This window comes from Passer domesticus, chromosome 9 (genome assembly GCF_036417665.1).
Source record: "Passer domesticus isolate bPasDom1 chromosome 9, bPasDom1.hap1, whole genome shotgun sequence".
Classification (NCBI taxonomy): Eukaryota; Metazoa; Chordata; class Aves; order Passeriformes; family Passeridae; genus Passer; species Passer domesticus.
In genome coordinates this window covers 34,794,816-34,812,354 of record NC_087482.1, presented here as the reverse complement: position 1 = coordinate 34,812,354, position 17,539 = coordinate 34,794,816, and the positions used below count along the sequence as shown (strand labels likewise).

Below are 17,539 nucleotides of genomic sequence, written 5' to 3'. Positions count from 1 at the left end.
GTGCTCTCCTGTCCCCCCCTGGTGTCAGTGAGGTGCTTACCGGCTCGCCTTTCCTCCCCGGCAGTCCCGAGCGCCCCGGGATCCCTGGCTCTCCCTACAGCAGGCAGGAGAGAGGCAGGGCACTCAGTCCTTCACCCCTCAGTGCTCACCCCGGAGCCACAGGCAGAGGAGGGGACACCATGACCCTGTCACGGGCTCACAGTCTGGCCTCAGCCATCTCCCCACTCCTGCTGGCTGATGGAGGGGATCCCAAAGGGCCACAGCCTCCACAAACATCCAGGCTCCTGCAGCACCCTGCAGCAGCCACTCACCTTGTCGCCCTTGTCCCCATTGAGGCCACAGGCACCTTTCATGCCCCGCTCACCCTGCAAGAAGGGGAAGTCAGAGCCACGCCAAGCCAGCACTAGAGAGCACTGACAGCCAGAGAAGCCAACCCACCTTGAGGCCACGCATGCCCAGGGGTCCCGTGTCCCCCTTCTCCCCCCGGGCCCCGGGGATGCCATCGCGGCCAGGCTGGCCCTGTGAGAGCACACAGCGTCAGGAGGGTCTGCTCCTGCCCTGCAGGGCTGGCAGAGCCACAAAGACAAGCTCCTCACCGGCTCTCCAGGCTCTCCTGGTGCTCCAATCTCTCCCTGGGGAAGGCAAAGGCTCAGTCAGACAGGTAGGGGGATGGTGCCACCAGCATCCCCCAGCAGAGGGGCTGCCCAGCTCCATACCTTCTGCCCACTAGGGCCACGTGCCCCAGGAAAACCCGTGGAGCCCTTCTCTCCTTGTTCACCCCTTGTGCCCTGCAACAGAAACCCAGATCAGCACAGGGCAGGAGGGAGAGCTCCAGACACAGCCACTGCATGGCCACAGCACAGCCATGTCACTTCTGAGGCCAGTCTGGCAGGTCTCCTTGCACCATGTCCCTGCTAGCACCAGCACACAGGGCACAGGGATGCTGTCATGCCCTGCTTCCTCTGTCTCTTGCCCTGTCAATAGCCCTCCATGATCCCCATCCCAGCAGCTCCCAGCCCTGCACAAGATCCCCCCAGCCCTGTACCTTCTCTCCGGGCATGCCTTGCTCCCCCTTGTCCCCCTTGTCCCCTTCTGTGCCCTTCAGGCCACGCTCTCCCTGTAAAGGAGGAAACACAGGGAGGGGTCAGGGAATGAGGAGAAGCTCAGACACACATCTGACAGGGACAGATGGACAGACTCCCATGGGGCAGGAACATGGGGTCTGTAGGGTGGCTGAAGGAGAAGAGACAATACACTCTGCAAGGGAGGGTCCCCCAGCAGGAAAAAGCTCCTCCAGCTCTTCCCAGAGGGACAGGAAGGATGGGCAGAGGGAGGACAGGCACAGCTCTTACCGGCTCCCCCTTGCTGCCCCGTGCTCCTGGCGGCCCCTCCACCACCACAGTATCACCCTGTACACCCAAAGCAGAGAGGGGTGGGTGAGAAGGGGGGCCAGGGCTGCCCCCTGCCTCCCCACTGCCCCCCGCCCCAAGGACTCACCTTGTCTCCTTTGGGCCCTGGGGCCCCAAGGTCTCCCTGTGAGGATGAGGTGAGATGTTGCAAAGATGCACAGCAGGCAGTACCTCCCTGGGCACCCCAGCACCTGGAGGTGCATCCCTGTCCCCCAGTCCCCAGCCTGCAGAGTCCCTTACCTTGTCCCCACGCTCCCCGCGGTTCCCAGGCAAGCCCTGTGGGGGACAAGGGAGCTGTGGTCAGGAAGGGATCACCCGGATCAGGGTGCAGCTGAGGAAGGGGGGTACTTACTGCTGGCCCACGGTCCCCTTCTGGCCCTGGGCGCCCATCCTCACCCTGCAAGAAGGAAGGGATTTGAGAACAGGGTTTAGCTTGGGGTACCCCAGCATCACCCCACCCCAGGGACAGCTGCAGCTCTGGCTCAGAGACCTGCCAGGCACCATGTCCCTGGCTGTGGGGACATGGAGAGGACTGTGGCAATACCTACCCGTGGTCCTGGGTCACCACGTTCACCTCTGGCTCCTGGCAGCCCAGCCCCTGCAGCACCCTGCCAGAAGAAGGCAAGAACTCACCCCCATCCTCACTGCCCACAGCTCCTCCCAGCCGTGCTGGGTATCCCCCATGCCAGGGACACCCCACAGTACCCACCACCTCTCTGGGTGCTGGGCACACAGGAGGCCCCCATGTGCCACCACCCAGATCAGCAGAAACTGAAATCAGCACAGGGCAGGAGAGAGAAACCCAGACCAGCACCCTCAGGGGTGAGGTGGCTGCAGGGACACTCCACAAGAGCAGCAGCCTCCCACCTCTCATGCTACAGGGCTGCCCCTGCTCCTACCTTGTCACCCTTCAGGCCAGGGGCCCCTTGTATGCCCTAAAAGAAAGGAGAAGGGTGAGCAACTATGGGAGGAAAGCAATGCCAGACACCCTGTAAAACACCTCTGAGAGTCCCACCATGGCACTGCACACTCCAGCAGCAGCGTGCCCCGGGGGCCAGGGAGGTGCCAGCTGCTGTCAGCCTGTGTGAGCCAGCAGGGAAGGCAGGGCAGAGCCCACAGCCCCAGGAATGCTGTGGCACCATACTCACGGCCGGCCCTGGGGGCCCCACAGGTCCTGGGGGTCCAGCGGTGCCATCCCTGCCTGGGAAGCCGATCAAACCCTGGCAGGGAGAAAGCAGGGAATGGGCACAGGCTGGGAAGCAATGGGGCTTTGCAGGGACCTCACTGGCACTGCACAAGGGTCCAGGGTCACCAGGACCAGTGGTGCTGTGTTCTGGTTGTAGTCTTTACCCTCTCTCCTGGGGGACCTGGAGGGCCAGGCTGTCCATTGTCCCCTCTCAGGCCTGGCTGTCCTGGCATCCCAGCAGGGCCTGCTAAGCCTGGGGGTCCTGGTAATCCTGGCAAGCCAGTGTCACCCTGAAGTAAGGAAATAAAAGATGAAGCTCCTCAGGAGTGTCCTTTTCCTTCAGCCAGCCAAGCTAGAGCACCACTGGTACACTAGGGACATGATCAGAGCCAGGGTGACATGGGGACAGGGGTTACCTTCAAACCTGGAGGCCCATCCTGTCCTGGTGGTCCCCGTGCACCGACACCCAGCGATCCCTGCAAGGTGGCAGAGAGCGTGTGGCACATCACCTGGCTGGTGGGCACAGGGGTGCCAGGGCCATCATGTCACCCAGAGCACCCCCAGGGATCCCCCTGGGGGCAGGGGACTCGTACCTTCTCCCCTTTGGCTCCAGAGGATCCCTTGGCTCCCTGTGAAGAAACAAAGCCCCAGGAAGACCTGGGCAGTAGGTGGCAGGGGCACAGATCCCCCCCCAGCAGCATCCACTGTCCCCAACATCCACCCACCACCCCACTGTGCCTTCTACTCACATCTTCCCCAGGATCTCCTGGCTCTCCAAGCTTTCCTGGCTCCCCCTGGCAGGGAAAAAGAAGGAAAAAGCAGATGTGTAGGATTATGAACTGGGGGAGCAGCTGCAGCTGGGTCCCCACACTGTGGCCAAGCAGCCAGGAAGCCAAGGACCACACAACCCCTCCCCACTGACCCCCGGGACAGCACTCACCTTCTCACCCTTGGGGCCTGGCAAGCCTCGGTCACCCTTGGAGCCCTGTCAGGGACAGCAGCGTTAGGGGACAGGGCAGCCACAGGGCTGGCTCGCCCCTCAGGAGGCAAGGGGGGTGGGAGGGGATAAGTTAATGGTAGGGAAAGGTGAATGGGGGCAGATGAGGGTCCTGGGAGTGTCAAGGTTTGTGGGGGTGACTCACGGGCTCTCCCAGCAGCACACCCTCCAGCAGCGCCGGCTCACCCTGCAGGGACACCCAGCTGTGCCCACTGTGGATGCCAGGGCCCAGCAGACCCCTGCCCAGCCCAGCCCCCACAGCCTGGCTCCTTACCTTCTCTCCCTTGGCTCCAGGGGGGCCGGGGATGGCCTGGGGCAGAGGACAGAGCGGGCAGGTGAGCAGGGCTGCACGGGGATGCCCCCCTCATCCTGGCCAAGGCAGCTCTGCACTCACCTGCCCTGGGGCTCCAGCATCCCCTGGCTCTCCCTTGGGACCAGCAGGCCCCGAAGGTCCCGGTAAGCCCTGGCACAAGCAAGCACAAGTGGCACAGCCCTCAGCCTTAGCTGCAGACAAGCCAGGTGAGCTGAGTGGGGGTGCCCCTGGGATGGAGCACCAACGTACCATCTTCCCAGGCACTCCTGCCTCGCCGTCCTTCCCTGGCACACCGTCCCTGCCCGGCACGCCTGGCTTCCCGCTCTCCCCCTGCAGGCAGTGAGAGCAGGGTGGGACATGGGGGCCCTACAGCCCCCCAGGCAGCCCCAAGCACCCTCACTGGTGGCAGCCAGACTGGGGGGGCCACACACTCACCACTTGTCCCGGCAGCCCAGGGACACCCGGCGGGCCCTGCAATGGAGACATGAGCAGAAATCAGAGAAATCAATCAATCCCGGGCACCAGGAACAGCCAAGGGGTGGGCTTGGGGTGCTGCAAATACCTACCCCTGGGCCGGGGGGGCCAAGGGGTCCTGGCAGGCCCATGTTGCCCTGGGGGCCAGGCAAGCCCTGCAATGGGAACAGCCACATCAGAGAGGGGATAGCACAGCCAGGACCTCGGCTGCCCCCGTGGGAAGGTGTGCTGGGGTGGGACTGGCTAATTTTGGGGAGGCTGGATGGTTTTGGGCAGCCAGGTGGGTACTGGCAGGGAGGGTGTGAGTACTCACACGGATGCCGGAGCCAGGTTCCCCCGGATCACCCTGGAAGAACACACTGCATCAGCCTGAGCACCCCCACCACCCAGCCACTTTGGTCACAGGCATACCTCCATAGCTGGATCCAGGAGGGGGTCCAGCCAAATGTCCCTCCCACCAGCCCAAAACTCCCTGAAATGTGGTCCTCCCTCCAGTCCCCAAATCTGGCAAGGCACCCTTTCCCTCTGCCAGGCTGGACATGGCAATGCTGATGCAGATGCCAGTGCTGCTGCCTTACCTTGGCACCAGCTGGGCCCTGGGTCCCTGGTGGGCCAGCGCTGCCCTGCAGGGGACAAGGGGACATTATTGGGGTGGTGCTTGCTGGTGGCACAGGACAGGGAGGGGGCAGCAGGACCACTCAGTCCCAGTAGTGCCACCCCACCTCTGCTCCCTGGGGGAATGCCCACCCTGGCTGACATCGCCCTTGCATGACAGTCCCTGCACGTGGTGCAAGGTGGCTCCTTACCGGAGGTCCTGGTGGTCCTGGGTCTCCCTGATTGCCCTGACGGGAGGAAGAAATGGGATCACTGCAGAAGTGGGTTTTCCCCCGTGGGAGCAGGGGGTGTCCCCAGGGGGAGCAGACCCAGACAGTGCCAGCAGCTCTGGTAAGCAAGCCTGGACAGGCCCTGCTGAGATGCAGGGGGCCAAGGACCCAGCCCAGCAGCAGGGTGACCCCCAGGGTTTCACCAAGCATTCACAGCCAGGAGCCCCCAGCTGTGTGCTGAGGTGGTGGGGCACAGGGACATGGGGGACACATGGACACCTACCGGGCGTCCCAGCACGCCAGGAAAGCCTGGCAAGCCCTGCAAAGAACCACATCAGAGTCAGTGCACAAGGGGAAACCCAGCAACCCCACACAGCCCCTCCATGCCTGCCCCCCAGGCACGCTCCCCATTCCCAGTGTGTGGTACCCAACCAGGGCACATAGGAGGGGCAGGAATAGGAAGAGGCTCCCAAATCCCAGGCCCTGCATGGGGAAAAGGAGGCAAATGAGGCATAAATGCTCATGCTGATGCTGGTGGTGGCTGGTGTGAGACCTCAGGAGCTCCCCCAGTCCCATCCTGCATCCCTTCACCATGTCCCCACTCACCGGCTTCCCCTCAGGGCCTGCCAGCCCTCTCTCACCCGGGAGACCCTGGAGCAGAGGATGGAGACAGGGATGGGGTCAGTGCCAGGCAGGTCGGGGCAGTGCCAGGCAGGGGACAGTGTGGTACTCACAGGGCTGCCGTCCCTGCCCTTCTCACCAGGCTCCCCTCGCTCGCCCCTCAAGCCACCATCACCCTGCAGTGGGGACAGGCACGGGGTCACAGGAGAGGCAGGGACCTTCCCACGGCCTCCCAGGGCCTGCTGAGGGGTGTGCCCAGCAGTGCCCTCACCCAGGGCTCCCTTGGACATGGGACACTCATAACCTCAGACCTTGTCTCCTTTGGGTCCCCGCTCGCCCTCAGCTCCGGGCTCACCCTGTGTGGGGAAGAAGACAGATGCCATCAGCCCTCACTGCCACCACCATCCTCACCCCAGCCCAAGATGTTGCCCCGGCTCTGTTGTCTCGGCTGCCTTCTCCTTCCAGCCCAGCCACACACCTTGGCTCCTTTGGGTCCGACGGGGCCGCGTTCGCCTGGGAGGCCCATCAGGCTGCCCTCCACCACGTCCACCTGGGGGAGGGCACAGTCAGGCCCAGCACCCAGGCCACCTCGGGAAGGATCCCTCAGGGGCAAAGCCAAGGGACTGCATGTGGCCATCCATCCCCAGAGGGGCAGGCTGGCACCTTGACGATGGTCCCCAGCAGCTGCCATCACCTACCTTGGGCCCTGGGGGCCCGGGGGGTCCAGGCAAGCCATCCCTTCCCTGAGAAGGGCAGAGAAACAGGCTGAGTGTCAAAGGGCATGGCAGAGCAGAGCCTTCCTGGCATGGAAATGGGCATCTGCCTGCCCCACAGAGAGCCCTGCAGCCCCTCAAGAGGGGCACAGCACAAGAGGGGATGGAGGGCACCACGTCCCAGCCCAGCTCACCTGCTCGCCTCGGTCGCCCTTCTCGCCTCGGTCGCCCTGTGGGAACACCGTGGTGGCTGTCACGGGGCTGTCCCCAGGCCCCTGGACCAGGTCCCCAGGCTTCACCTCGCACCTCCACACACACTCACCTTCTCGCCGGACCTCCCGGATTCCCCCAGCTCCCCAGCCCGGCCCGGCACCCCAGGAATGCCTGGCTTGCCAGGCTCCCCTGGCTGCCCAGGCGGGCCCTCGGGACCCCGCTCACCCACGGCCCGGCCCATGGGGCCCTGGGGGCCGGGGGTACCTGGGTCTCCCTTGTCACCTTTGGGTCCTCGCTCGCCAGGGAAGCCTAAGGAGCCCTGCAAAACAAAAGCTGCTTTGCCAGAGCCAGCCCTGAGGCGGGGCTGAGCCCTCCCCAGCACCCAGGGCTGAGCCGGCTGCATGAACCCCCAGCCAGCCCAGACAGCAGGAGTGGCAGAGTGCTGGGGCTTGGCTGGAGCCTGGCTCCACTCACCTCTCGGCCTGGGGGCCCCCTTTCTCCTGGATCCCCCCGACTGCCCTTCTGGCCCCGCAGCCGCTCCACCACCGGCGGAAAGGAGTCTGAGCTGCCGTCATAGGCACCCGTGAGCTCCTTCAGGGATGAAACCTGGCAGCAAGGACAGAGCCACTGGTCAGGGAATAAGGAGAACCCAGCTGTGGCAGCACTCCACAGTCCTATCAACCCATCCTAAATTGCTTGGATCCACCACCACCTCCCATGCCCTCTTCCTGCTGCCATGTGGCAGGAAAAGCCCCAGCCTGACAGTCAGGAGATACATACCTTGATGCCAAGTGCTTCCAGGCTACGTTCAATGTTCTGCAATAAAAAGACATTAAAAACAAAGTAGGTTCCCACCACAGAGGCTGTGGATGGTTCTCTGTCCCCCAGGGCTGATGCTGCTGTCCCAGCACAGCAGGTCAGGGTAGGGACTCACCACTGTAGTCCCAGGGTCTCCACGTGCTCCAGGGTTGCCAGGTCGCCCCTAGGTTTAGAGGAAAAGAGGGAGTGAGAAGATGTACAGAGGTGAAACCTTGGAAGGTTTCAGAGTTAACACTTTGCTGCCTGGGCAGGGGCTGTGGTTGTGATTGGGGTGCTCGCAGCTTGTCAGGCTCAGTGCTGGGTACTCACCGGCTCCCCTCGCAGTCCAGGCTCCCCTGGGTCCCCCTGAAACAGCAAAGGGATCAAGGGGAGCAGTCAGGCATCAACTGCAGCACCAGGGCCCAGCCCTGTTATCTTGGGGTGGGACTCCTGCCAGGGGCTTATTCCCTCTGGCAGGTGGTCCCCCCCAGACCTCTGTCTCGGGGGACTGGGGGGCAGGAGCACACTTACCTTTGGTCCAGCCACCCCACGGAGGCCTGGGGAGCCCTAGAAGACATGGAGGTGACACAATAGCACCCAGCCCCCATGGACACAAGGCAGTGCCCTGAGGGAGCCGTGGATGGACTCCAGGGTCTGAGTGGCACCACGGGGAGGAGAGCTACACACCTGGCCTGGAGGGCCAACCTGCCCTGGGACACCGGGGAGGCCAGGGGGGCCGAGGGGGCCTGGCACACCTCTGTCCCCCTGCTCGCCCTTGGCACCGCTGCGGCCCTGCCGAGAGAGCAGTGTCACCCTGAGTCTGGGACCAGCTCTGTGCCCCACGGGGGCAGGTACCCAGCACCCCCACCACACACTCCTCTTTGGGGAGTACTCACCTCTCTCCCAGGTAGTCCTGCATCACCTTTGTCTCCCTAGCCAGGAGAGAAAGGAGTTGGAGGGATGCTGCCCCATCCACCTGCCCCAGAATGGTGCTCCTGGTCTGGGCAGGGTGGAGCCACTGGGCTTGTGGGGGTCACATGGGGACCACACAGGAACCACCCCTGGACCACCTCCTTACCTTCCTCCCATCCTCTCCTGGTGTCCCATCTTCTCCCTGGGAACAAAGGCTGCCTGTCAGTGCCCCACTCAACGATCTCAGCATGGGTACAAACCAAAGGATGGCTCAGAGCATGGGGGCTCTGCCACATGCTCCCCTTGCCTTATGTTGTACTGGGATCACTGTCCCTCAGCATCCTGGCAGAGCCCCAAAGCCAAGCCCTGTTTCCCCTACTCACATTCTTGCCATTCAGGCCAGGTTTGCCATCCTCACCGGGTTTGCCCTGGGAGGAGAAGAAAGGCAGTGAGGGACCCCTCCCAGGCTCTCCAGCAGCCAGGGGCACCAGCAGCCAGGGCTGCCTGGGGCACACTGGAGCCTCAAGGTGAATGGAAGGGGGAGCTGGGCACAGGATCCTGCCAGATGGATCCAGCTGGGGCAGGATGTGTCCCTAGGGTGGGACAGGATGTGTCCCTAGGGTGCAGGCTGGCTGGTACTTACAGGCACGCCAGGTGGTCCCAGGGGACCCACGGGGCCAGGGGGTCCCTGCTCCCCACGCAGCCCAGGCAGCCCCTGTGGGGAAAGGAGATGGTGGGAGCACAAGGCAGCAGGGCAGCCATCTGCCACAGCCAGCCTGGGAGCAGGGAGTGTCACTGGCAGTGGCACTCTGCTGGGGACAGGGAAGGGTCTTGGTGCACTGCATGGGACAGGACACTGGTCCCTTGCAGGCCTGATGGCCCAGCAGGAACAGAGCCTAAACCCACCCTCTCCAGAGGTACTTACATCCCGGCCAGGATCTCCCTGCTTTCCCGGGTCACCCTGCAGACAAGGAGGAGGTGAGGACAGGGACATTCCTACCCTGCCCCTCCAGAGCATCCCCAGCCTGGAGCAGAGGGTGTAGGGGGGGACAGCTCCTCCCACCCCACCATCCCTGTGTCCCTCAGCTGCCACCCGTGGCTCCAGGCACAGACACCCCCCACACTCACCCGCAGCCCAACGGGCCCCGGGGGCCCAGGTTTGCCCTCCTGCCCATTGCGGCCATCCAGCCCTGGTGGGCCACGGTCCCCCTGCAAGAGAGCAGGGAGGGATGGTTGGAGCTTTGGGTGGGATGGGAGTGCTGGGGGGCAACCCCCAGCCCCCAGTCCCCTCACCTTCTCTCCTGGCAGGCCTCGGTCCCCAGGGTCACCCTACAGGTCGGAAGAGATGTGAGCATCACCTCCCGTTAACAGGAGCTGCACAGGGCACGGGTCCCATTCAGACCCCGTGGGAAAGGGGACACTTACCCGTGTGCCAGGGGGGCCACGGGGGCCCTCCACACCCTGCAAGAAAGAGACACCCTCAGCAGTGGGGCAGGGGGTACAGGAGGGGGTCCTGGCTGCTCCCAGGTGGTCCCTGCACACCAGGACCCCCGGCTCCCCTGCAGAACATCACCCCTCATGCTGCCCCAGTGCCTCCCACAGCAGGGACCCAGCACCTACCCTCTCTCCAGGCACTCCAGGGGAGCCAGCATCACCCCGGGCACCCTTGGCGCCGTCCTCACCCGGGTCCCCAGGGTCCCCCTGCCAGGGAAGGGCACGGTGGTCAGAGGGTACTGTGCTGTACCCAGCCTGTGCCAGAGTACACAGCGCTGGGGCTGTGTGCTTTAGGGCTGGGGTGAGAGGAACGGTCCCAAAATAAGAGGCACAGGCTGAAAAAGAAGTGGCTGGGCTGAGAGCAGCTCCTGCTGGGGCAGTGGGGCCAGAGTGTGGCTGCAGAAGAAAGGCACTGAGCAGCACTGCTGAGCGAGGAGCCAGCTTGGCTACAGCTGGGACCACAGTGCCCCCCAGCACAGAGCACAGCCTGTGGCCAGAACTGTCCTGAGCCTAAGCTGGGTTGCAGAAGCAGAAAGCAGAGTGTTGGGTGCTGCCACAGGACCCCTGTGGGGCTGGGGAGCCAGGAGCACAGCAGTTCCTTTGGAAACCTCAGCCCTACAGGGCCTCCTCCCACCACGGGGCATGAGTGTCAGCCCCTGTGCCCTCGAGTCCCAGGTGCTTCTCAGTCTGGGACACATCAGCTGCACAGGGCAGAGGCTGTTTGGGCAGGGAGGGCTTGATGAACAAGGATCCCAGCAGCCAGGCAGAGCCCAGGGACAGCAGAGGTTATCCCACCACCAGCACCCCAAGGACTCACTCATTACCTTCTCACCCTTTGTCCCCACTCCTCCAAGCCCAACATCGACCTGTGGGGCAGAGAGGAGCTGCTGGAGCACATGGGGCTGGACACCAGCCCATGGGCATGGAGAACAGGGAGGCAGTACTTACAGCTCGTCCTGGGGGTCCAGGAGGCCCCTGAAAGAAGGGCAAGGGAAGCAGATTAAGGGGAGCTGGCACAGCCCTGGGGAGGGCACAGCTGGCTCTGGGGTGGGGGGCCACATGTGGCCCTGCCATCACTCACCGGGTCCCCACGGTCACCCTTGCTCCCTGGTGCTCCAGGGCTGCCCTGCAGGAAGGAGGGATGGAGTCAGAGGGGGAGGGAATGGGGGAGCCGTGGGGTGTGGGTCCTGTGGGATGGGGGGTACCACGGAGCAGTGGGCACTCCAGGGGCTACTCACATTCCTGCCTTCAGGTCCGGGGTCCCCCAGGTCACCCTTCTCCCCGGGGGGGCCACGGTAGCCAGGAAGGCCCTGGGTGGAGGGCAAAGGGGAGATGTGCGTTAGCAGGAGCCACCCGAGGCCATGAGTCTCTCCTGCCCAGGGTGCCCAGCAGCCCTGCACTTACCCGGGGACCCCTGTCTCCAGGCTTGCCAGGGAGACCCGCTTCGCCCTGTGGGGAAAGAGGGGGTGAGCAGGGGACAGAGGGAGCAGCGGCAGAGGGAAGAGGGGCAGTGGTCCTGGGGACCCTCACTTACCGGCGTGCCTTCGTCACCTTTCTCTCCTCGCTCTCCCTGAGGCACAAATCAGTGGGCACCGGCCAGGAGAGAAAAGTACAAGTCACCAGCATCCCCCTGCTCCCTGCCAGCCCCGCTGTCCTCAGGGCCACAGTGCCCCACAGCCCCTTGTCCCACACTACCTCCTTGCCTCGCAGCCCCATCTGCCCAGGGCTGCCTGCTCGGCCCGGCTCCCCCTTCTCCCCTGGCTCTCCTGGGTCACCCTAGGCAAGGGAAGGGGCAACAGTCAGGGCAGCTGGGAGAGAAGGGGCACAGCCTGCAGGAACAGAGCCGGCCAGACAGACAGATGGACGGACAGATGAATGGAAGGGCAGTGACGTCACCTTTGGGCCACTCCTGCCTGTGAGGCCAACGATCCCCTGGTTGTTGGAGAGCAAGAGCAGGTGTCACTGGGAGCCCTGGTGGCCCCTTGCCAGGGAGGGAGCAGGCCATGAGCTGGTGCCCCCAGGGTGCCCCAGACTCACCCGATCGCCCTGCTCGCCTTTGGGGCCAGCTGGCCCTGGGATGCTCAGGCCAGGGGGACCCTAGGCATGAAAGGACACAGCATGGAGCAGCAGCACGGGCACCATGAGTCTGGGGAGGGCTGTGCCATGTGCCCTGTGCTTCCTGTCCTCAAGGCAGTACTCACACGGGCACCTTTATCTCCTGTGTCACCCTTGGGGCCAGGAGGTCCTTCTGGTCCTGGGAAACCTCTTTCACCCTGGAGCAGACAAAATCAGCACCCAAACCACCCATTTCCCCCCCACTTGGACCAGGCTTAGTACCAGGATGAGCCCAGCTGTGCAATGCCCCTCCCCAGCCCACAGCTGTGCCCAGAGGGAGGAGGGCACAGCTGGGCCAGGGTTACCTTCTCTCCAACACCAGCCACGCCGGGAGCCTGGAGGGGAAGCAGAGGAGACCATGCTGGGCACTGCCCATGGCTCCCTGTCCTGGGGCTGGGGCAGGCAGAGCTGGAGGTGCTGGGCAGCATCACTTACTGGCCTGCCAGGCGGTCCTGGATCGCCCTGCAGAGAGACAGGTGTCACTGCCAGCCCCTTCCCCAGCAGACCCCTGCCACCCACCGGGACCCCTCTTTGCCCTCACCTTCTCCCCCCGGGGGCCAGTCGGTCCTGGAGCTCCCTGTGGCAAGATTGGAGACCTCAGGGGTGGGCAGTGCCTGGGAATGTGCACCCAGGGCACGGCAGCTCCTGGCTCCACAGCACCACTCCCACTGCCCTGACTCACCTCTCTGCCTGGCGGCCCCGGGTGCCCTGGGGCTCCCATCTCACCCTGCAGCAGAGGAGGAAGAGGAAGGTGTGCGGGCATCCTGCCACCCCCTGCCAGGGTGGCTGCTCCAGGGCAGAGCAGGCATCACTCCACCGTGCCCCAGTGCACCTACCTTCTCACCCTCTGGGCCTGGCACACCACGGTCTCCCTGCAGAGCAAAGCAGAGGAGGGTTTCAGGGAGCCTTCCTCCCTCTACATCACACTGCCCCAGAGCTCTGCACGAGTCAGTCCTGAATCCCAGCCAAGACCATGGGGTGTGACAGCCATCCCCAGGCACTGTCCCCATCAGGTCTCAGGGACACCAGGACCGGCCAGTGCCGCCCTCCTCGGCCCCTCTCACCTTCTCGCCCGTCTCTCCCAGCTCGCCCGGTGCCCCACGGTCTCCCTGGTACAGGAGGAACAAGGGTCAGGGGCAGCAGGACCTCTGGGGGACACCCTGGGTCCTGTCACAACCCAGAACCCCCTTCTGTCTGCCAAAGGCATGGCAAGAGCCTCCCCTCGGTCCCTGCACCGCTCACCTTCCTGCCCTGCTCCCCCGGCGGTCCCCGGGGACCCTGCAGAGGAGAATGGAGACCTTGTCACCTTTGGTGTTGTCACCTTTGGTGTGACAAGGCAAATGCCCAGGCTGCTCAAAGCAGGAGAGTTCAAGCGTGCCCTCGGGGCTTGGCTCTTGGCATGGCCAGCTCCATCCTGCCTGACCTTCTCTCAGGAAACTCACCCTGTCTCCTGGGTCCCCGGGGCGGCCAGGTGAGCCTGGGAAACCTTCTGTGCCATCACCCTGGGGATTTGGAGAGGTGACAGCCATGCTCATGACACGGGGATGCCCATTAGATGGGAATCCTCGCTGGAGAGTGGTGTGAGGTCCAGCCCCAGTGGGGAGCATCCCTGCCACCTTCTTACCTTCTCTCCCTTCAGGCCAGGGGGCCCAGCAGGTCCCCGAGGCCCAGGGTCCCCAGGGAGGCCCTGAAAGAGAGAAAATCTCAGCCCCTGGGGATGCAACTCAGCCCTGGGTACACACAGCCACTGCAGCTTTGATCCCTCTTGGCCTGGGGTCTCAACTCACTGGGGGTCCAGGGTCCCCTCGAGGTACTGCCCCATCTACGAATCCAGGGGGGCCCTGCAGAGAGAAGGGTCAGCTCCTGAGTGGTTGCCCTGAGGGCTCAGTCCTCCCCAGCACCCTGAGGGGCTGCAGTGCCCCAGGACACTGAAGGGACCCCCATGCAGTAGGGAAGAGGAGTCAGGGAACTGCACAGCCACTCACCCTTTCTCCTCGGTCACCCTTTTCTCCCTGCAAGGGCAAAAAAAACCAAATTAGGGCAGTTCTGGGCTGTTCCTGTGCTCTCCTTTGACAGAAGAGGAACGTGTGGGTAGAGCCCATCATCAGTGGCGTTAGGGTATGTGCATGCCAAGTGCCTCTCCCCACACTGTGTGCAGGCACAGCTGGTGAGGGCACAGCCCACGAGCAGGGCCAGTAGGAGTCCAGGGGGGAGCAGCCCCAAGCAGCTGCCTGTTCCCCCATCCCTGTGCCCACACGTCCCCCAGCCACCCCACGCAGCACCAGGGGGATGTACCTTCACAAACTCTCCTGGAGGTCCTGGTAGCCCCATGGGTCCGGGGGGGCCTGGATCACCGAGAGGCCCCCGTGGGCCAGGGATCCCAGGTGAGCCAGGGCTGCCCTGGAGGACAGAGGTGCTCCATCAGCTGAGGCTGGGGGTGCTGGCAGAGACCCCCTCACACCCATATTCCCACACCTACCGGCACGCCTGGCTCCCCTCTCGGGCCTGGCAGCCCCTGTTCTCCATCCGTGATCACCCTGGGCTCTCCCTGCACGAGGAGGGGAGGAAAAACCAGTGCCACATGTGCCACATGTGCCCTGTTGTGGCCACAGTGCCACACAGGCAGGAGTCTGGCAGGGAGATGGGGAGACCCTGGGGCCAGGAGATGTGCCCAGCAGGGTCCCCAGTGCTCCCCAGGGACCCTGTGGGACAGCCCCTGTCCATCACCTACCGGTTCCCCTTTCTCCCCCTTTGGGCCAGTAAGTCCCACGGGCCCACGTGTCCCCTGGCAAGGAAAGATGAGAATGAGAGGGGGTGTTGGGTGTGAGAAGGGTCAGGGAGGGTTGGGGCCATACTCACAGGATCCCCTCGAGGACCAGGGATGCCCTGGATGCCCTGGAAAACAACAGCTCAGGAGGTGAACACAGCTCTGCCAGCCAGGGGAGTAAGGATGGGATGAGATGGAATGGGGTGGGGTGGCATGGCATGGCATGGCATGGCATGGCATGGCATGGCATGGCATGGCATCTCCAGCCAAAGCAAGGCTAGACAGTACACTTTGCCTGGGATACACACACAGGAGACAGCAGTGACCCTGCCAGCTGCTGAGACTCCCCCAGCACAGGGAGCAGGGAAGCAGGGCTGGCTCAGGGAGCAGGCAGGGCGATGGGAAGAGCCCACTGTGCAGAAGCAAAGCCAAGGGACACTCTTACTCACTGGCTGCCCAGGTGATCCAGGATTCCCAGGGCGCCCAGGGCTTCCTGGTGCCCCATCAGCTCCAGGAAATCCCTGCAGGACAGAGGAGCATCATGCCAGCATCTGGTGTACCCCAGCACTGCCAGACCCCTTCAGTGCCCCAGGCAGTGCCACTCCCAGCCCTGGGAGCTCAGGGCAGCCCCAAGGCAGAGCTGGCTTCCAGGGAGCCTTTCCCCACGTGCTGAGCCGGGGTGTGAAGGTGCAGTGAGGGGCTGGACTGGGGTTCTTCAGTAGGATTTCCCCTCCAGCATAAATGTGGAGACCAAATGGACAAAGGGCAATGAGAGGTGCCATGGAGCCAGGTCACTGTGTCCAGGGATCCTGGGGAGCCTAGGTGAGGGGCCAGAGGTACTCACCCTGTCCCCCTTCTTGCCCGGACCCTCGGCACTCTCTCCTGGTGGACCCCGTGGCCCTGGTGGTCCTGGAGGGCCAGGAAGCCCATGGCGACCCTGGAGACACAGGGGAGAGGACAGGCTGGGTCAAGAGGTGTTGCTTATCTACCCCTGTAGCAAGGGCTGGGCATGTCTTTGTCCCACACCCACCCACTGGCAGGACAAAGGGAGCAGGGAACATGAGGACATGGGGACTGTGACACTGCCCTCCCCAGGGAGCTGCCCCTCTTATGCCCCCCTCCATCAGGTTATTACCGGCTGCCCAGGGAGACCTGGTGGTCCCATACGTCCTTGCAGTCCCTGCAGAGACAAAGCCAGTAGTCAGCATCCCCTGTGAGCTGATGTTAGCATGGCTTTTGGGAGATGTAAACCTCCCGAAGCCACCAGCTGGTGGCGGGGTGTCACCAAAGCACTCACTGCCTCACCGCGGTCTCCCTTCTCGCCCTGCAAGGGGACACAGGGAAGGGGTTAGGGGCTGGCACTCTTGTGCTCACCTCCCCACTGAGCTTCTGCTGTCAGCAGCTAGGGGTCCGTAAGCCATGCTGAGCACCTGTGGCAGGCACAGCATGGCACAGCATTGAGAAGCTCACCTTGGGGCACTTCACAGTGCAGGGCTTTGGCTTCGGCTCCGGCTGGCAAGAAAAGACAAGCCTGTGTGAACCCAGGGATCAGAGACTCCCCAGCTTACATGGGCTGCTCCCCCTGCACACCCCTGAGGTGCTCTGGCCAGTACCCTGGTGGAGATGATGGTGCAGAGGTCGTCGGTGAGCTCTCCCTCCAGCTCTGCCAGGTCGCTGCCATGGTAGAGGTACCGCGGGTCCTCACTGGTGACCATGCGCCGGAGCTGCTCCCGGTCTGCCCCCTCCAAGCCAACTGCCAGCACCTGGACCCCTGAGCAGAGAGCACCCTCAGCACCCCACGGGACTCCCTGCACACCCCGATGAGACCCTGTTAATCCTCACCCCCAGCCTTGACATCCCTGGCCACGGTGACGGCATCATCCCCAGAGGGGCTGTCAGCCAGAACCACCAGCACTGCCGGCACCCCGGGACGGCGCCCTGCGCCAGGACTCAGCAGGTAGGTCCTGGCAAAGGAGATGGCTGCCCCTACAGAGGGACAAGGAAGAAGGGACAGTCAGCAGGATGCCAGAAACCGCTGGCCCAGCTCCTCGTGCCGGCCCTCACCGATGGCGTTGCCGCTGGGCTCCTCGTAGCGCATGGCACGGATCTGCTCCAGCACCGTGGGCAGGTCAGCGGAGCGGTTGAGCAGCAGCCAGGGCAGGCTGCGGTAGCTGTATGTGGCCAGGGCCACCTGCAGGGGTGCAGGGGAGCAGTGGGCACCACGGCCCACCCACGGCCCCCCGTGCCCCCAGTGCAGTGGCAGCAGCCTACCTGCGTGCCCTCGGGGCCCAGGCGGCCCAGGGCAGACACGGTGTTGGAGAGCAGGGTGCGGACGGCGCTGGCACCAGAGGAGCTGTTGCGGGTGCCGTGTACTAGAAAGACCACGTCGCCGAGGGCATCCCTGCAGACTGCAGGACGGGAAGGGGTGAAGCCACCACCAGAGGGGAGACAGCCCAGCCCGCCCCTGCAGGGACCCCGCGGTACCTGTGCGCTCACTGACGGACGCCTCGGCTCCGGGAGTGCTCCCCAGGAGCGGCCGGAGGGTGAAGGTGTAGCGCTGGCCCAGGCGCAGCCCGGAGACCTGCTGGGAGCTGGCAGTGCTGGGCAGCGTCCGCCCCTTCTCCCCACCAGCTGCCACCCAGGGGACAGTCAGAGGGATCAGCAAGCCCCTGCGGGGATGCTGCCCACCGTCCTGGGGCCACC

At 64.2% G+C, this 17,539-nt stretch overlaps 1 protein-coding gene across 1 annotated transcript in view; it reads right to left on the bottom strand.

Moving 5' to 3' along the window:
- Positions 1-17,539, bottom strand: part of COL7A1 (collagen type VII alpha 1 chain) — a 30,765-nt gene that overhangs the window by 4,681 nt on the left and 8,545 nt on the right. Inside the window, exons 24-107 of the mRNA XM_064431735.1 lie at positions 17,321-17,467; positions 17,108-17,244; positions 16,901-17,027; positions 16,679-16,822; positions 16,450-16,607; positions 16,307-16,348; positions 16,134-16,160; positions 15,972-16,016; positions 15,681-15,773; positions 15,286-15,357; positions 14,929-14,964; positions 14,801-14,854; positions 14,549-14,617; positions 14,365-14,469; positions 14,055-14,081; positions 13,857-13,910; positions 13,694-13,756; positions 13,512-13,571; positions 13,312-13,347; positions 13,134-13,178; positions 12,906-12,941; positions 12,752-12,796; positions 12,611-12,646; positions 12,505-12,531; positions 12,375-12,404; positions 12,156-12,227; positions 11,992-12,051; positions 11,851-11,886; positions 11,650-11,730; positions 11,489-11,524; positions 11,359-11,403; positions 11,193-11,264; positions 11,014-11,080; positions 10,779-10,897; positions 10,081-10,161; positions 9,886-9,921; positions 9,754-9,789; positions 9,589-9,669; positions 9,386-9,421; positions 9,104-9,175; positions 8,844-8,888; positions 8,627-8,662; positions 8,445-8,480; positions 8,236-8,340; positions 8,080-8,115; positions 7,879-7,914; positions 7,685-7,732; positions 7,531-7,566; positions 7,225-7,356; positions 6,860-7,069; positions 6,732-6,767; positions 6,523-6,567; positions 6,303-6,374; positions 6,136-6,180; positions 5,938-6,000; positions 5,810-5,854; positions 5,487-5,522; positions 5,186-5,221; positions 4,958-5,002; positions 4,693-4,725; positions 4,472-4,534; positions 4,341-4,376; positions 4,155-4,235; positions 3,987-4,055; positions 3,867-3,902; positions 3,738-3,779; positions 3,536-3,580; positions 3,345-3,389; positions 3,189-3,224; positions 3,012-3,071; positions 2,760-2,885; positions 2,558-2,629; positions 2,309-2,344; positions 1,958-2,017; positions 1,762-1,806; positions 1,650-1,685; positions 1,498-1,533; positions 1,353-1,409; positions 1,046-1,117; positions 717-788; positions 597-632; positions 439-519; positions 312-365; positions 41-94 (exon numbers count right to left, since the gene is read on the bottom strand). Of these exons, the coding sequence (XP_064287805.1) occupies positions 41-94; positions 312-365; positions 439-519; positions 597-632; positions 717-788; positions 1,046-1,117; positions 1,353-1,409; positions 1,498-1,533; positions 1,650-1,685; positions 1,762-1,806; positions 1,958-2,017; positions 2,309-2,344; positions 2,558-2,629; positions 2,760-2,885; positions 3,012-3,071; positions 3,189-3,224; positions 3,345-3,389; positions 3,536-3,580; positions 3,738-3,779; positions 3,867-3,902; positions 3,987-4,055; positions 4,155-4,235; positions 4,341-4,376; positions 4,472-4,534; positions 4,693-4,725; positions 4,958-5,002; positions 5,186-5,221; positions 5,487-5,522; positions 5,810-5,854; positions 5,938-6,000; positions 6,136-6,180; positions 6,303-6,374; positions 6,523-6,567; positions 6,732-6,767; positions 6,860-7,069; positions 7,225-7,356; positions 7,531-7,566; positions 7,685-7,732; positions 7,879-7,914; positions 8,080-8,115; positions 8,236-8,340; positions 8,445-8,480; positions 8,627-8,662; positions 8,844-8,888; positions 9,104-9,175; positions 9,386-9,421; positions 9,589-9,669; positions 9,754-9,789; positions 9,886-9,921; positions 10,081-10,161; positions 10,779-10,897; positions 11,014-11,080; positions 11,193-11,264; positions 11,359-11,403; positions 11,489-11,524; positions 11,650-11,730; positions 11,851-11,886; positions 11,992-12,051; positions 12,156-12,227; positions 12,375-12,404; positions 12,505-12,531; positions 12,611-12,646; positions 12,752-12,796; positions 12,906-12,941; positions 13,134-13,178; positions 13,312-13,347; positions 13,512-13,571; positions 13,694-13,756; positions 13,857-13,910; positions 14,055-14,081; positions 14,365-14,469; positions 14,549-14,617; positions 14,801-14,854; positions 14,929-14,964; positions 15,286-15,357; positions 15,681-15,773; positions 15,972-16,016; positions 16,134-16,160; positions 16,307-16,348; positions 16,450-16,607; positions 16,679-16,822; positions 16,901-17,027; positions 17,108-17,244; positions 17,321-17,467 (5,171 nt within the window). The remainder of the gene's footprint in view (positions 1-40; positions 95-311; positions 366-438; positions 520-596; positions 633-716; positions 789-1,045; positions 1,118-1,352; positions 1,410-1,497; positions 1,534-1,649; positions 1,686-1,761; positions 1,807-1,957; positions 2,018-2,308; positions 2,345-2,557; positions 2,630-2,759; positions 2,886-3,011; positions 3,072-3,188; positions 3,225-3,344; positions 3,390-3,535; positions 3,581-3,737; positions 3,780-3,866; positions 3,903-3,986; positions 4,056-4,154; positions 4,236-4,340; positions 4,377-4,471; positions 4,535-4,692; positions 4,726-4,957; positions 5,003-5,185; positions 5,222-5,486; positions 5,523-5,809; positions 5,855-5,937; positions 6,001-6,135; positions 6,181-6,302; positions 6,375-6,522; positions 6,568-6,731; positions 6,768-6,859; positions 7,070-7,224; positions 7,357-7,530; positions 7,567-7,684; positions 7,733-7,878; positions 7,915-8,079; positions 8,116-8,235; positions 8,341-8,444; positions 8,481-8,626; positions 8,663-8,843; positions 8,889-9,103; positions 9,176-9,385; positions 9,422-9,588; positions 9,670-9,753; positions 9,790-9,885; positions 9,922-10,080; positions 10,162-10,778; positions 10,898-11,013; positions 11,081-11,192; positions 11,265-11,358; positions 11,404-11,488; positions 11,525-11,649; positions 11,731-11,850; positions 11,887-11,991; positions 12,052-12,155; positions 12,228-12,374; positions 12,405-12,504; positions 12,532-12,610; positions 12,647-12,751; positions 12,797-12,905; positions 12,942-13,133; positions 13,179-13,311; positions 13,348-13,511; positions 13,572-13,693; positions 13,757-13,856; positions 13,911-14,054; positions 14,082-14,364; positions 14,470-14,548; positions 14,618-14,800; positions 14,855-14,928; positions 14,965-15,285; positions 15,358-15,680; positions 15,774-15,971; positions 16,017-16,133; positions 16,161-16,306; positions 16,349-16,449; positions 16,608-16,678; positions 16,823-16,900; positions 17,028-17,107; positions 17,245-17,320; positions 17,468-17,539) is intronic.